General features: G+C 45.7%; 1 protein-coding gene across 4 annotated transcripts in view; it reads left to right on the top strand.

Annotated features, from left to right (window-relative positions):
* CCDC85C (coiled-coil domain containing 85C) overlaps positions 1-16978 on the top strand; it is a 188729-nt gene that overhangs the window by 111576 nt on the left and 60175 nt on the right. For all 4 annotated transcript variants that reach the window (XM_081193603.1, XM_081193604.1, XM_081193602.1 and 1 more), the window contains one exon: positions 15172-15248. In XM_081193603.1, the coding sequence (XP_081049729.1) occupies positions 15172-15248 (77 nt within the window). The remainder of the gene's footprint in view (positions 1-15171; positions 15249-16978) is intronic.

The following is a 16978-nucleotide window of genomic DNA, read 5'->3' on the forward strand; positions in this document are numbered from 1 at the left end:
ACGTCTGCAGAATAACAGCATGTTTATTATGACAGATAAATGGAAACTTCAGGTGTGGTTTTCTTCTAATTACCCTATGTTGGGGATAAACAGCCTTGCTTGTGAACCCCTCAGATGCATCTGATGGAAACTAAAGGAGCGTTTCCACCCACAGCCCTGAGATCAAGCACTGAGGGCCTTCTGGCGGTTCCGTTACTGTGAGAAGTGAAGCTGCAGGGAACCAGGCAGAGGGCCTTCTCGGTGGTGGCACCCACCCTGTGGAACGCCCTCCCATCAGATGTCAAGAACATTGAACCTTTAGAAGACATCTGACGGCAGCCCTGCATAGGGAAGCTTGGTAAGGTTCAATGTTTTATTGTGTTTTTATATATGTTGGAAGCTGCCCAGAGTGGCTGGGGCAACCCAGTCAGATAGGTGGGATACAAATAGTAATTTATTATTATTATAATAGTAATTTATTATTATTTATTATTCTAACTGTTGCGGAGATAATAGCTCAGTGGTGGTGCTATGCAGAAGGTCCCAAGCTCAGTCCCCAATATCTTCAGGTAGGATTGGGATTGTCCCCCCTCTGAAACTCCGGAGAGTCATTTCCAAATCAGTGTAGAGAATAATACATGGATGAATGATCTGGCTCAGATCATTATTGGATACAATAAAGGAACTGGAGGCCCCTCGACTGTCCTCGGGTCCAGTATTGGACCACTTTGACCGGATGTCTCCAGCCGATGTGGACAGATTCCTCCAAGCTGGAAAGCCCACCACCTGTCCTCTTGACCCGTGCCCGTCATAGCTGATTAGAGCGTGTCCAGACGAGGTGCGGGGCCCCCTGGGGGATATCATCAATTTGTCCCTTGGCACCGGGATATTCCCAGGGGAACTGAAGGAGGCGGTGGTGCGTCCGCTCTTAAAGAAAACATCATTAGATCCCTCAGATCTATCCAATTACCGCCCGGTCTCGAATCTTCCATTCCTGGGTAAGGTGATTGAGAGAGCGGTTGCTGAACGGCTTGGTAGGTTTCTGGATGAAACATCTGCTCTGGACCCATTCCAGTCCGGCTTCCGCGCTGGTCATGGGACCGAGACGGCTCTGGTCGCCCTAACAGATGATCTCCGCAGGCAGCTGGATCGAGGCGGGTCAGGGCTGCTGATTCTTCTAGATCTGTCAGCAGCCTTTGACATGGTCGATCACGAACTCCTGGACCACCGCCTTGCCGACGTGGGGATCCAGGGCACAGTCCTTCAATGGCTGCGCTCGTTTCTCTCTGGTCGGGGACAGAGGGTGGCGCTTGGGGGGGAATTGTCATCACGCCACTCCTTGGTGTGTGGAGTGCCTCAGGGTGCAATTCTCTCCCCGATGCTTTTTAACATCTTTATGCGCCCCCTCGCCCAGCTTGTCCGGAGTTTTGGGCTGGGTTGCCATCAGTATGCTGATGACACCCAACTCTATCTGTTGATGGATGGCCATCCTGACTCGGCCCCAGACACACTGACCAGATGTCTGGAAGCTGTGGCTGGATGGTTACGTGGGAGCCGGTTGAAGTTAAATCCTTCGAAGACAGAGGTCCTCTGGCTGGGGCGGGACGATATGGGATCGAGGGGGCAACTCCCATCTCTTGCGGGGGTGCAATTAGTGCCAGCACCGTCCGTTAAGAGTTTGGGTGTAATCTTCGATACCTCCCTCTCTATGGAGTCGCAGATTACAGCTATAACAAAGGCGGCATTTTTTCATCTCCGCCAAGCTAAGCAGTTGGCCCCTTATCTCTCTCGTCCTGACCTAGCCACTGTGATCCATGCGACGGTCACTTCCAGACTGGATTATTGTAACTCGCTCTACGTGGGGCTGCCCTTGAGACTGACCCAGAAACTCCAGCGGGTGCAGAATGCCGCGGCGAGACTCCTTATGGGGTCTTCGCTGCGAGAGCACATTCATCCGGTATTATACCAGCTGCACTGGCTCCCGGTGGAGTACAGGATCAGGTTTAAGGTGCTGGTTTTAACCTTTAAAGCCCTATACGGCCTAGGACCCTCGTACCTACGGGACCGCCTCTCCTGGTATGCCCCACAGAGAAACCTACGGTCTGCAAATAATAACATCCTCAAGGTCCCAGGCCTCAGAGAGGTTAGGCTGGCCTCAACTAGAGCCAGGGCCTTCTCGGCTGCAGCTCCAAACTGGTGGAATGCTCTGTCAAAAGAGACTAGGGCCCTGCGGGACCTGACATCTTTCCGCAGGGCCTGCAAGACAGAGTTGTTCCGCCAGGCCTTTGGTCAGGGCGCAGCCTGACTCCCTCCTCTGGCAACCTGCACATAATTCTGCTTAATTGGTTGCCATCAATTTGATTTAATTAATTTTTATAATGAAATATTTTTAGATTGTGTGATTATTTGACTGATTATTTGATTGTTGTTAGCCGCCCTGAGCCCGGCTTTGGCTGGGGAGGGCGGGATATAAATAAAATTTATTATTATATTATTATTATTATCAGACAACTTCCTATACATTGTTGGCAGAAGGTCCCGGGTTCCAGCTACTGCATCTCCAGAATGATAGACTTTTGATGATAGATATGATAGACTTTTATCAACGACTTGGATGATGGACTCAAGGGCATCCTGATCAAATTTGCAGATGACACCAAACTGGGAGGGGTGGCTAACACCCCAGAGGACAGGATCACACTTCAAAACGACCTTGACAGATTAGAAAACTGGGCCAAAACAAACAAGATGAATTTTAACAGGGAGAAATGTAAAGTATTGCACTTGGGCAAAAAAAATGAGAGGCACAAATACAAGATGGGTGACACCTGGCTTGAGAGCAGTACATGTGAAAAGGATCTAGGAGTCTTGGTTGACCACAAACTTGACATGAGCCAGCAGTGTGACGCGGCAGCTAAAAAAGCCAATGCAATTCTGGGCTGCATCAATAGGAGTATAGCATCTAGATCAAGGGAAGTAATAGTGCCACTGTATTCTGCTCTGGTCAGACCTCACCTGGAGTACTGTGTCCAGTTCTGGGCACCACAATTCAAGAAGGACACTGACAAACTGGAACGTGTCCAGAGGAGGGCAACCAAAATGGTCAAAGGCCTGGAAACGATGCCTTATGAGGAACGGCTAAGGGAGCTGGGCATGTTTAGCCTGGAGAAGAGGAGGGTAAGGGGTGATATGATAGCCATGTTCAAATATATAAAAGGATGTCACATAGAGGAGGGGGGAAAGGTTGTTTTCTGCTGCTCCAGAGAAGCGGACACAGAGCAATGGAGCCAAACTACAAGAAAGAAGATTCCACCTAAACATTAGGAAGAACTTCCTGACAGTAAGAGCTGCTCGACAGTGGAATTTGCTGCCAAGGAGTGTGGTGGAGTCTCCTACTTTGGAGGTCTTTAAGCAGAGGCTTGACAACCATATGTCAGGAGTGCTCTGATGGTGTTTCCTGCTTGGCAGGGGGTTGGACTCGATGGCCCTTGTGGTCTCTTCCAACTCTATGATTCTATGATTCTATGATTCATCCAAAGTAAAAAAATTTTTTTCTTCCAGTAGCACCTTAAAGACCAACTAAGTTAGTTCTTGGTATGAGCTTTCGTGTGCATGCACACTTCTTCAGATACACTGAAACAGAAGTTGCCAGATCCTTCTATATAGTGAGAAGGTGGGGAGGGGTGTTACTCAGAAGGGTGGTGGGAATGGGAGATAGGCAGATAGCTGGGAGAGCCTGTTGACGACTCTTAACGACTGTAATAGGTCTTACAGGAGAAGGCAAGGGGTGAGGAGGTGAGAAATGGTTTAGTCATGTATAGTGAGATAAGAATCCAATGTCTTTGTTCAGCCCAGGTTTTTCCATTGTTTTAAGTTTGGTAATGAGTTGTAATTCAGCAGCTTCTCTTTCCAGTCTGTTTCTGAAATTCCTTTGTAGTAAAACAGCTACTTTGAGATCTTGTATAGAGTGTCCTGGGAGATTGAAGTGTTCTCCTACTGGTTTCTCTGTTTTGTGATTCTTGATGTCAGATTTATGTCCGTTTATTCTTTGGCGTAAGGTTTGGCCTGTTTGTCCAATATAGAGAGCTGGCCCCAACAACATCACACATACCATCTCGGGACTATTTAATTGCTCATCGTCTAACATTGTGTATGCCATCAAATGCCAACAGTGTCCTTCAGCTCTCTATATTGGACAAACAGGCCAAACCTTACGCCAAAGAATAAACGGACATAAATCTGACATCAAGAATCACAAAACAGAGAAACCAGTAGGAGAACACTTCAATCTCCCAGGACACTCTATACAAGATCTCAAAGTAGCTGTTTTACTACAAAGGAATTTCAGAAACAGACTGGAAAGAGAAGCTGCTGAATTACAACTCATTACCAAACTTAAAACAATGGAAAAACCTGGGCTGAACAAAGACATTGGATTCTTATCTCACTATACATGACTAAACCATTTCTCACCTCCTCACCCCTTGCCTTCTCCTGTAAGACCTATTACAGTCGTTAAGAGTCGTCAACAGGCTCTCCCAGCTATCTGCCTATCTCCCATTCCCACCACCCTTCTGAGTAACACCCCTCCCCACCTTCTCACTATATAGAAGGATCTGGCAACTTCTGTTTCAGTGTATCTGAAGAAGTGTGCATGCACACGAAAGCTCATACCAAGAACTAACTTAGTTGGTCTTTAAGGTGCTACTGGAAGAAAAAAATTTTTTTACTTTGACTATGGCAGACCAACACGGCTACCTATCTACTATGATTCATCCAGCAAGTCAAGAATTATAATGTTTCATTTTGTAACATGCAAGATTCTCATACTTTTCCTGCCATTTCCTGGTGAAGGAGAGAGACTTCCAGTTCTTTCTTGACTGTGTAACGCTGCTGAAGTAAGTTACAAAGGAGGCTCTGAAGCTCTGAAGCTGTGCTGGGAACCATATAAGGAGCCTCTGAAGGCTGCATGGAGCTCCAGAAGCTCCAGCTGACTATTCCCAGGACATGCCCAAGTCATGATGCTGCCGGAGTTGAAGGACAAAAGAGGGTGTTCCTTCTCCGCTGCATCTACAGAAGCCGACTGGGCTGACAGTTAACTTTTATGCCAATCCTGGTGATGGGATAACATCTTCCACCATATTGAAGGGAGCAGGCCACATTAGGATGGTTCAGGACAGGTTGTATAGCATCTGCCACATGAATCAGTTGCCTATCTCTGCCTAATGGTAGGACCGGCTCTTCCTATCCCTGTGGTAAAGGATCAATTGAAGATTCATTCTTGGTGAAAGGGGCCATAGTTTAGTGCTAGAGTAAATGATTTGTCTGCAGAAAGTCCCTCGTTTGGTACCCAGCATCTCTAGGTTGCCCTGGGAAGGACCCCTGTCTAAAATCTTGGAGAACAACCACCCTATTGATGGTCTGACTCAGTATCAAGTACTTTCCTGTGTCCTTATTCCAGTGAAAATGAACATGAGTTCTATCCAGAGTCTTTAGGTGGTTCTCTTTGGCACCAGACACTTGTGTCCAGCTAGAGTTCTTCGGCAAGGGATCACAGGACAAGCGCCATTGCCACGTTTCCTACAAAATGCTGGTACCATAACAAATGTTTCGACGTCTTTGTAGCCAGCGGGAAAGCCGCTAATCGGCTTCATTTTTCTGCTGGGTCATGTGACTAACGCTACCAAGATTAACGCTGCACGAGGAAAGAAAAGAGGCTTAAGTGACTTGAGGGTGCCCGGCAGGTCATTTTAACCTTTTCCTAATCGTTAAAGCTGCGGAATCTCATTAGTCTGCAAAGTGACTTGCAGTTCCAACCCCTGAGCGGCAGCGATGCATAAAACTTTTTTCGGGTTGTTTGCCTCTGTCCCGGTGAGACGGGGTTTGCAAATAACAAAAGCAGAGAGGGCGTCTGCAATGTTTTAAGAATGCTGGCCTGCACAATTGTGTCAGAACTAGGTGGGGTTCTTCGGGACTCCTCGGGCCACGAGCTAATTTTTGCATGTCACACCAAGGACAAGTTCTATGACAAGTGGAGTTATCGAAGGCCAGCGATTTAGCACCAGGTACCTAAAATTAGACTTCTAAGAAGAGTGTCCCGAGGCCATACTATAGTAGATCAGTGACTTCCCACCTGCACTAAAAAACAAGGAAGGCTGTGTCGACAATTTAAACTGCTGCTTCTGCAGTGTTTTTCGTTGGCAATGCCGGAGGAAATTGTGCTGAAGATCCTCAAAGGATCTGGGGCTTTGGAGAAGAGTAGCTAGGAGATCTAGGTGGAGAGCTGGTTCACGCAACTATTTCCACATAGTAGCACGACACCGACTTGACTCTGCTTCAGTAGCATTCTTGGTTCAAGGTCCAGTTTTGATCTCCAAATCCTAGAACTGTCTGGGCCAGGGAGACGGTTGTCTTGAGCTCCTTGTTTTTGTGCTTCTCCAGCCTTTTCTCTGAAATGCAGCTTTCGCCTCTTCCTGGGAACAAGGCAAAATGGACGTGTGGATACAGAGAGCAAAAGATATGTCCACCTCCCAGTTCCTCCAACAAAGGGACATAGAAAGCTCGGTGGCAATCTGCTTTGAATGCGGAAGGTCCCAGGTCTAATCTCCCTTTCTGAATTTCCTTAGAGCATGCCATTGTAGACAATACCAAGGTGGATGTACCAATGGTTTGGCTTGGTATAAGGTGGCTTCCTTTGTTCCTATGCCCTAGGTCCATCTAACACAGTATTAATAAAGTCTCCAGCAGAAGTCTTTCCCATCACCTTTTTAACCAGCATTTCTGGGAATAGAACCTCTGTGAAGTCTATTACAGTGGTACCTCGGGTTAAGAACTTAATTCGTTCCGGTGGTCCGTTCTTAACCTAAAACTGTTTTTAACTTGAGGTACCACTATAGCTAATGGGGCCTCCCGCTGCCGCCGTGCAATTTCTGTTCTCATCCTGAAGCAAAGTTCTTAACCCGAGGTAATATTTCTGGGTTAGCGGAGTCTGTAACCTGAAGCGTATGTAACCTGAAGCGTATGTAACCCGAGGTACCAGTGTACTAAGCTGTGGTCAGTCCTCATATTCATCATTTTTAAGACCCCCTCTCTGAAGAAATTTGCAAAAATTAAATTTCATTTTTATAAAACTTTTAAGCGGGAGGGTTAATTGGCTGTTATTGTTTTTGTGTCTTTATATTGTAAACTGCCCTGTGATCCTTGCATGAAGGATGTTATCTAAATTAATAACAATAATAGCATTAGTACCATAATTGTTCTTCTTATCAAAAGCGTAACATACAAGTACTTTGGAATCCAGAGTATGCAATGTATGCTTGTATTTTGAAAAATCTTAATTTAAATACACACACACACACACAAAATAAAAAGTGTCAGTTTTTTATTTTTTTACATTACGAGCTGGCATTTGTACGTAAACACTTTGGAAAAACAAAGCAAAAGTTTCACCCGTTCTCTGGTGTTGGTGTGGAAGTGCTGACCTGGCTAATAAATCAGCATGTTTTTACGAGGCAACACAAGGTCTGTATTTTTAACCTTAAGTGCTGTTCTCAGGAGGCCTGTCAAGGAACGAATCTGAAATATTGCACTAAAGAGCGGAGGTAAGATTTCAAAGCCCACTGACAGCCATTGGGAGCGAAACATTTTACTTAGTCCCCGCGTGGAGGTCCTCACTTGACACAAAGTTTGATGGAAAGGTCATCGCACAATGCAGTGGAAATAGAAGTGTCAGAATCATTCACTGCGCGAGGGGAAATTAGGGCAGCAGACAGGGTGATGTGAGAGAAGTAGGCCAACAGACTTTCAGCTTGGCCGTGTGGAATTCGTGCGATGGGGGGAGAATATTTGTGCTTTTTGGGTGGAGCAAGCAGCTCTGTCGTAAACCAAGTCTTGGTTGCATGTGCCACAACTCAGTTGAGTGTGAATGGCTAGCCTGTTGCGGAACAACAACTCTCAACATCCAGCATGGCCAATGATCAAGGATGATGGAAGTTGTAGTTTGGCAATAGCTAGAGAGCCACCTTGGGGCAGAGTCTCTGTGTGCAGAGCCAAAATGGGGCCCTAAGGACTTAGTTTGCAAACGGTGCGAAGGATGTGTGGTCCTCTGGTTGGGTACTATAGTTGTACCTTGGTTTTCGAACAGCTTAGTTCTCGAATGTTTTGGCTCCTGAACGCTGCAAACCCAGAAGTGACTGTTCCGGTTTGCGAACTATTTTTGGAAGCTGAATGTCTGACGGGTCTTCTGCAGCTTCTGATTGGCTGCAGGAGCTTCCTGAAGCCAATTGGAAGCCGCACTTTGGTTTCAGAACATTTTGGAAGTTGGAACGGACTTCTCCAGAACGGATTCTGTTTGACTTCCAAGGTACAACCGTGTAGCAAGTAGGCACGTTGAATTTTTCAGCTTTCCAAAAATGAGTGGGGCCAAAAATTTGTAGCATGACTTGGGAATTCAATATATGTTTTGGTTAACTTAATATAATTTAGTTTGGCCTGGCAAGTAAAATATGTGTAAAAGTGCATAGAAATCATTAAAAATGATTGCCTAGTATTTGCAGTTATTTTATAAGAATAGTAATAGTAATAATAATTTCATTATTTATACCCTTTGTACCTGGGCAGCTTCCAATACTACTACTACTATTTCTACTGCTACTACTACTATTATTATCTGACAATTTCAAAAGGTAAAATTAAAATTCTGTTTTCCCAAAAGCAGTTTGTGTTTCTGCATCAAATGTAGACTTGCCAAGCTAAACAATGTCCAAACACAAGCATAATAGCAGATTTGAATTCCTCACATCCCCAAAACACATATTTATAAGACCCCTCACTGAAGAAATTTGCAAAAAAATAAGTTTAACCCCCTAAAATGGCATGCCCTACTGTAGCAAGATTGTAAAAGAGCGGCTCTTGGCCCTAAAGCCAGGAATGGTGGATTAAGGCTTGAATTAAAGCAAAAATTCATACTTAGGAAGGAACATAGGAAGCTGTGGGTGGCGCTTTGGGTTAAACCACAGAGCCTAGGACTTGCCGATCAGAAGGTTGGCGGTTTGAATCCCCGCGACGGGGTGAGCTCCCGTTGCTCGGTCCCTGCTCCTGCCAACCTAGCAGTTCGAAAGCAAGTGCCAGTAGATAAATAGGTGCCGCTCCGGCTGGAAGGTAAACAGTGTTTCCGTGCGCTGCTCTGATTCGCTTAGTCATGCTGGCCACATGACCTGGAAGCTGTCTGCAGACAAGCCCCGGCTCCCTTGGCCTATAGAGTGAGATGAGTGCCACAACCCCAGAGTCGGTCACGACTGGACCAATGGTCAGGGGTCCCTTTACCTTTTATGTGTCCCTCTAGCTCTGTATTGTCTCTGCACTGACTGGCAGCAGCTTTCCTGGGTTCAAAGCAGGAATCCCTTCTTTCCCTACCTGGAGATGTAAGAGGTGGAACTTGGGAACTTTTGCACGCAAGACAAATGTTCTAGCACAGAGTTACAACCATTCCCCTAACTCCTTTTCCTAAAAAAATGTGTGGCGTACTAATCCCCCTTTTAAAGCATGGCATGCCCTTATTATGTCTTCAAGCTGATACTGGATGGGAAAGCAACATGGGCTGAGTTGAAGGTGTTCCCAGGAGTTTTGTAATAAAATTCCTGTGCTATCCAGGAGGTTAATTGCCTCCTTAGGTAACCTTACAAGCCGAAGCATCTGCACAATATTTGTTCCGTGCTTCTGTTTGTACGCAATATTAAGATGCGGCTGTTTTAAAAACGTGATTCAGTGCGCTCCTGTAAGAAAATACTTTTTTAAAAAAATAAATCACCTTTCCCCCAATAGTATTCTACTCCTGTCTGCGTTATAAAAATGGTGAAGTATGGAGGTCAATGAAATGCACTGATTAATTTAATGAAGTAGCATCTGCTATCAATGTTTTCATTATAATGAGAAGCAACAATTTGGAATTAAATTTACAGGTTGAGTAAAAAAACACTCCCCAAAAAACACACACCTGTGCCAAATGTGCTCTCTGACTGAAATGTATGATGACTGGAATATATATGAGGGACTATGCAGGCTTTTGTTTCTACTGCCAGCTTAAATCGTATTTGCAATCGTGGAGCACTCTGTGAAATCTCAGCTGGGGGAAGTCGCAAGTGCTTTGGGCAACCATCCGCCAGGGTTATGTTCATTTCGGAGGCGATTGCCTGGGGATCAAAATATGCACGTGGAGCTTTCAAGGCTGCAGTTCCTTATTTTACATTTTTGCTTTGTTTTGGATGATGGGTAGGGCTGGCATCAGATGGGGGGAATCATCAGGCAGTTGCCCAGTAAGGGGACCACATCCGTCCCTCTTTGTCCCACACCACTTCCTCCTCGTTGTCTCTGTCTGTTTACTTGCCCCATTCTTTACGTGTGAACAGTGACAAGAAGAAGGAAAAGGACAAAAAAAACACCTACCTCTGTGTTCCTAGTCCTCTCCCTTCTTTGCTGTAATATTGCTGCGCTTGGGGAGAGAAGACTATTGAATCAGCAGTGGTGACATTGTCAAGGAGTAGTGGGGCAGCTATGGGCCTAGGAAGGATTTTTGTCGGGGAGGGGCAGAACCTCTGTTAGCTATGTATTTTTATTGGTTTTTCTTGATTGGGGGGGACAGCTCCCTGACTACGCCCATGGGGGCAACTGCAGACAACTTGCCAGTGGAGGCTGACTCATAAGGGCAAATGGGGCAATGCGCTGTTAAATTTAGCCTTGATTCCTCCAAGCCCACGTTCCAGTCAAGAGGGTGGACCTGGCTGCCAGGTTCTTCCTCCTTAAGTCTCAGTGTTGCCCTTGAAGAACTATCATCGGCTCTGTTGACTTTGGACCTCTTTGCCCTACCAGTTCCATTGAGCACCACCCACCATTGCAACTTACCCAAGGGTCCCACAAAACCTGGGGCTGGCATGGGTGAGAAGAGAGGATTTCTTTCTTTGTTTCCAGTGATAGATCCATATTTGCTGAACGTTCTCACGGAGCTAGAAAACTTGGGTGTTCTTCAACTAAGTTTTAGTCAAGGTATTGTTGTTGTTGTTGTTGTTGTTTAGTTGTGTCCGACTCTTCGTGACCCCATGGACCAGAGCACGCCAGGCACTCCTGTCTTCCACTGCCTCCCGCAGTTTAGTCTAACTCATGCTGGTAGCTTCGAGAACACTGTCCATCACTGAAGCAAAACAGCCTTACTGCAATCTGTCATTCTTTGGTTTACCTGCAATAATAATTACAAAGTTGTTTGTCAGCTTGGAGAGGGGGGAAATTAGATTGAATTGAGGTTGAATTACACTATATACCAGATGGAATAGCCCTTGTGCTATTCGTGAGGGTAATAATACAGTGTATACGTGAGGGTAATAATACAGCTTCTTTAATGAGTTTAATTCCGGTCCCACAAGCAGAAATGATATCAACTTAGCCAATTAGCTTTTCAGATTCTCAGGATAGGAAAAGGGCATTCAGGTTTTACAACTCAGCTGTGAGGAACTGAAGTGGCTGTTAAATTTTGCTTTTCAGCACAAATGCCGCCAGAGCATCTAAAAATCTTATGTGGATACACAGGCCAAACCTCTAGTGTGGGAAGCTGTCTCCTCAGCTAGAGAATTAACACAGTAAGACATTCTGTAGCAGGAGCACAAGAGAGATTTTCGCAGCAGCCATTACTCAATTAGATAGGCTACCAATAAAACGAGCCTCGATTGCCCAGTCACAAGCTCTAGTTCCTGGGGCTTCTTCTTCTGTGGACATCCTAGTTGTTTTCTGTCCTTCCTTTGAAGTGATGGCTCTGTTGTGGTCCGCAGTTTATTCTCTCGTGGAGGGCATCCACGTTCATGGTTCGCTTCCAACTAGCCAGTGGTGGTGCAGTGCTTGGAGTCGTTAAGAGTCGTCAACAGGTTCATCTCAGCTATCTGCCAATCTCCCATTCCCACCACCCTTCTGAGTAATACCCCTCCCCACCTTCTCACTATATAGAAGGATCTGGCAACTTCTGTTTCAGTGTATCTGAAGAAGTGTGCATGCACACAAAAGCTCATACCAAGAACTAACTTAGTTGGTCTTTAAGGTGCTACTGGAAGGAATTTTTTTATTTTGACTATGGCAGACCAACACGGCTACCTATCTGTAACAGTGCTTGGAGTGTTAGACTAGGACTTGGGAGAACAGGGTTTGATTCCCTGCTCGGCCATGACGCTCACTGGGTGACCTTAGGCCACTCACTACCTCCCAGCATGGATCTCCTACATGTGCATGTCACACGGAGGTGATGAAGCTGCCTTCAAGATCATAGCCCTTAGTTTTGCCTACACCAGAGACAGGACGCCTGGAGGATCAGCCTGACCAATGGGCAGGGGTGATAGGAGCCATAGTCCAGCAATAACTGGAAGCCCATTGACTTCCCATCTCTGGTCCACACTGAGCAGCAGTGTGGCTTTAAGGTTTCAGACCAGAGTATTCTCCAGCCCTACCTGTAGATGAACCTGGGACCTTCTGCTTGCAAAGCAAGCGATGTGCCCCTGAGCTGAAGCACTGCTTTGGGTATTTAAACAACAAGAAGAAACATTTGGGCCAGGGCAGTCTTACCCATAGGCACTAGGAGTGCGGGGCACCCGGGCGCCGGGCTCTCAGGGGTGCCAGGCCAAGAGTCTGGGGCCCGAGAGTTGAGTCCGGGGAAGAGCCCGTCTGTCGGTTGGAGTGCCGCAGCGAGCTCTTCTGCTGCTGGTGGCTCTGTGCTGCAAGTTTGGGGGCCACCGAGCCAGTGAGATGCTGAGGCAGCTGGCTGGCTCCACCCTCCTGCGTGCCTGGGACTGGACGACCGGGGGGGGGGGAGGGCACCGGGTGGCTCTTTGCACCCCGACGCCGCATATGCTTAAGACAGCCCTGATTTGGGCATACGTGCATATGACTTGTCTGCACAATATTTCTTTATTCCGTTTTTTAATTCTTTATTTCCTTATCCCAGTTTCTTTACTGCAGAGAAAATCATTATTGCAGATCTTACCCTTTGCTGAAGGCAAAGGGTCGGCTCTTTGTAATGTAGGTCCCGTAAGGGCAATGGGTTGAATTTGCTTTCAGGCTGAACGTCAAGCGCTGGCAGCAACACCGCTGATTCGTTTGTTTGTTTTTTGCTCTCCTTTGCCTCTGCACACACACACCCTGCCCTCTGTTAAATTGAATTTTATTATGATTGCCCAGTGTTTCCTTACAGAGGCCAGAATGTAAAGAGCCAAATGGTTATTTCATCTGAATGGAGATTAAGGTCTCAAGGCAATAGTTTGATAGAGAGAGTGTAACTTTCATACTTTTCATTACTGGAGCAATTGGAGATGAGTAGAGATGCTCTTCACTTTATTGGGAGCAAGGAATGTCTTGGCACATCCAAAAGTACTCATGGAATGTGCCATTTACTTATCACCAGGTGCTGATTGCAAATACCTTTTTAAAATAAAATAAAATCCAGTGTTCTGTCCCCCATCCATCTGCAACCAATGAGTAAGTGTGTGGGATTTTGTATTTGTTTGTTTTGGGCAGTGGGAAGGCAGATATATGGTGAATTAAATATTAATTTGTTGGAACCTAAGGAAAGACCAGGTGCCAAACATTTACTGGGGGGGGGGCGGTCTCTTATTTCCAATGTTATTTGTATGATGTCGGTAGCAGAAACATTTTTTAAAAAAATCATATTTACAGTAAGACAAATTAAGGATCAGCAAATGAGATACCTATAAAATAAATAACAAATATCAAGAGATTTAAACATTGCAATAAAGTTTTGACTGTTAGTGAGCTACTACAGCTGTTATGGGGGTACTGTTGTGTGTGTGTGTGTGTGTGTGTGTGTGTGTGTGTGTGTGTGTGATGCATTTTTGTATGAATGTGGCACTGCTATAGTGTGTTTATGGTTTTAAATATGTCATCATCCCCTTGGAGACTTTTGTTTAGCAGGCTATTTAAAAAGTCAAATAAACAAACAAAAGTGATCAGAAGCGAAAACCGGAAAATATAACTTTGTTGCCAGAACCGCAGCATGCTATAATGTTTAGAAATTACAAAGTAGAAAGCACTTGGGCACATGTATCTGGGGAGGGCTTTTCACAATTGAGGGGGCCACTGTGGAAAAGACCCTTTCTCTCGCAGCCATCTGCAATATCCCAGTTGATGGGGAGCACCTGGAAAAGGACTTTGGATGATGATCTCAAGGTCTGGGCAGCTCATATTCCACAGGGGGTGGTCTGAAAACATGGGAGGCCACCACCTAGCTGAAGCTAAGCAGGTACAGGTGTGCTCAGTTGGGTGACCACCTGGGAATCACGTTTGTGCTGCCTTTGATCCCGTGGCAAAAGAAAGGCAGGATATAAACGTAAGAATTCATTTCTTACAAGCTTTTCGGACTAAAAAGCTCCCAAGGGCTTTTGAAGGTCAAAACCAGCAATCGGACTTGGAAATGGACCCAAAGTCACTGGCGATGATAGAAAATAGGCGTAACACGCTCATGGTGCCTGGTCCCAGTTTCCTGGCACAGAAATACTGTGCAGTTTTCAAAGGCAGTGTTGCAGAAATCTAAAACAGAAACGGCTGGGTGTTCTTCATAACTGCCTTTGCTCATTCCCTTATTCTTACTACATGCAAAATCTTTCATACTCCTTCAGAATAAAAAGCAGGTATTTTTGAGCAGCGGTAACCCATTCCCCCCCACCTGCTCCCAAACTCAGCTCTTTTGAAGGAGGAGACGGCCTCCTCCTGCCTGCACAAGGTCACCCCAATGTCCCCTTGCTCTTTTGATGCCTAAAACGTCTCCTCTTCTGCGGCTTTCGAATGAGACTGAACTGAACCTCATTATTTCTGCCTAGCTTCTCAAAATGCTCCTGTTACTGGCACAAGCCTCCAAGGGTTGTGAGAGGCCTTTTCTGCTCCTGGGTTTGCTTCTGGTGTGTGTGTGTGTGTGTGTGTGTGTGTGTGTGTGTGGTCTTTGTTGTATTAATGGATTCAAACTGTGAAATGCCCGCTTTGTTCCCCTGGGCATTGTTCTTCAGTTCTTGTCTTGACCTTTCTTCTTCTGCTGAGAGGAAACATTAGTCTAATTGTGAAGCTATCTTGCTTGACTTTAAAGCACTATCTCCTGGGAAGGTTAATCTCTCATTTTTGCCTCTCTCTCTCTCTCCTTTCCTCCCTTTAAAGATTCATCTTCTAACTACATCAGACAACTTGAAACAAAAGTCAAGCTGCTAGAGGACGACAATAAACTTCTCTCTCAGGTAGGTGAGCTTTCGTAAGCATGTGTTGCTACCCTGGTTCCCCCTTCTGGCGGAGCAACGGCGGGTGTGGACAAAGTGGGGCCTGAATTTTAATGGGAACGTACCTTCACTGGCTGGCAGAAGATCCGACCAGCTTCCTTGCTTCGCTAAGCATAAAGTGAATTTTGAAACTCTGAAATTGAAAACGGTTAATCTATTTTCACACCATTATTATTATTATTATTATTATTATTATTATTATTATTATTATTATTATTAATTATTATTATTATTATTATTACCTGGGACAGGGCCATGTAACCCAAAGAAATGAGGTGGGAGGGAGAAGGAGAGAGATAAGGGAACAGCACCCCCTTCCCAGAAGCTAAATGGGCTGGCGGGTGAATATTATTTCAGTGCTGGAAACGGGTTAGTGTCCTCCACTCCACTCTTGCTAATGGAGGTCCACAGCTCCGTCAGCCAGGGTGCTGAGGAGGAGAGCAGGGGGCTTTCCCTGCTGCCCCCCACCATCCCCACATTTTCCACTTGAGGCAGTTGCTTCACTCAGTTAGGCCTCGCTCTGCTCATTGCTGTACTGTGTTCTAGATCAGGAGTGGGGGACCTTGGGACCTTCAGATGTTGCTGAACTACAACTCCCATCAGGCCTGTGTCTGGGGATGATGGGAATTGTAGTTCAGCAACATCTGGGGGCAAGGGTTCCCCACATCTGTTCCAGTTAAGAATGAAACCACCGTATTTTTCGCTCTATAACACGCACCAGACCACAAGACGCACCTAGTTTTTGGAGGAGGGAAACAAGAAAAAAATATTCTGAATCTCAGAAGCCAGAACAGCAAGAGGGATCGCTGCGCAGTGAAAGCAGCAATCCCTCTTGCTGTTCTGGCTTCTGGGATAGCTGCGCAGCCTGCATTCGCTCCATAAGACGCACACACATTTCCCCTTACTTTTTAGGAGGGGAAAAGTGAGTCTTATAGAGCAAAAAAGATGGTAACTTCTTGGTCCTCTGGAGTGAGTATATTGTATAACACATTGTTTTGAAGCAAGGGTTGTGGCTGTCTCTTAAATTTTAAAGCATTGAACTGGCTGGGATCTGCGTATCTTAGGAACATGTCTCACTATATAAACCTTTCCCCCCTTTAAGATACTCCCAAGAACCCCCTGCCACTTCAGATGCCTCAAAGGCAAAATATTTGTCATATGAGTCACCTACAGAGGAAACCCTCCACAATTGCTATGAATGTCCCCACTTTTTCCTATTAGTTTTAATGCTTATTTTAAAGTTATAATGCTATATTTTAATGTTTCACTTTATCAGTTCTGTGCTGTAAGTATGTCACTACGCCAGATTGAATGTAGCCAATTTTTATTTTAATGTAATCTGCCTCGGAGATAATTAGGTGTAAATGGAGGAGACAGTTATCTGAAATGATGAAAAGAAATCCCCATCGCACCACAGAGGAGTCCAAGGCTTGTAATGTTTTTATGTGGCACATCCATGACCAAAGGGACATGGGAAACCTCCTTATGCTAGGTCAGATCATTGCTCCACAGAGCCCAAAGCTATCTTCTTGAATCACCCAAGGCTTAGGGTGCTTCTTCCAGCCTTCTGAGATCCGATAGAAGTACAGTGGTACCTCGGATTACAGACGCTTCAGGTTACAGACTCCACTAACCCGGAAGTAGTACCTCGGGTTAAGACCTTTGCTTCAGGATGAGAACAGAAATCGTGC

The sequence above is a fragment of the Podarcis bocagei genome (assembly GCF_964188305.1).
Source record: "Podarcis bocagei genome assembly, chromosome: 1".
In the NCBI taxonomy this organism is placed as follows: domain Eukaryota; kingdom Metazoa; phylum Chordata; class Lepidosauria; order Squamata; family Lacertidae; genus Podarcis; species Podarcis bocagei.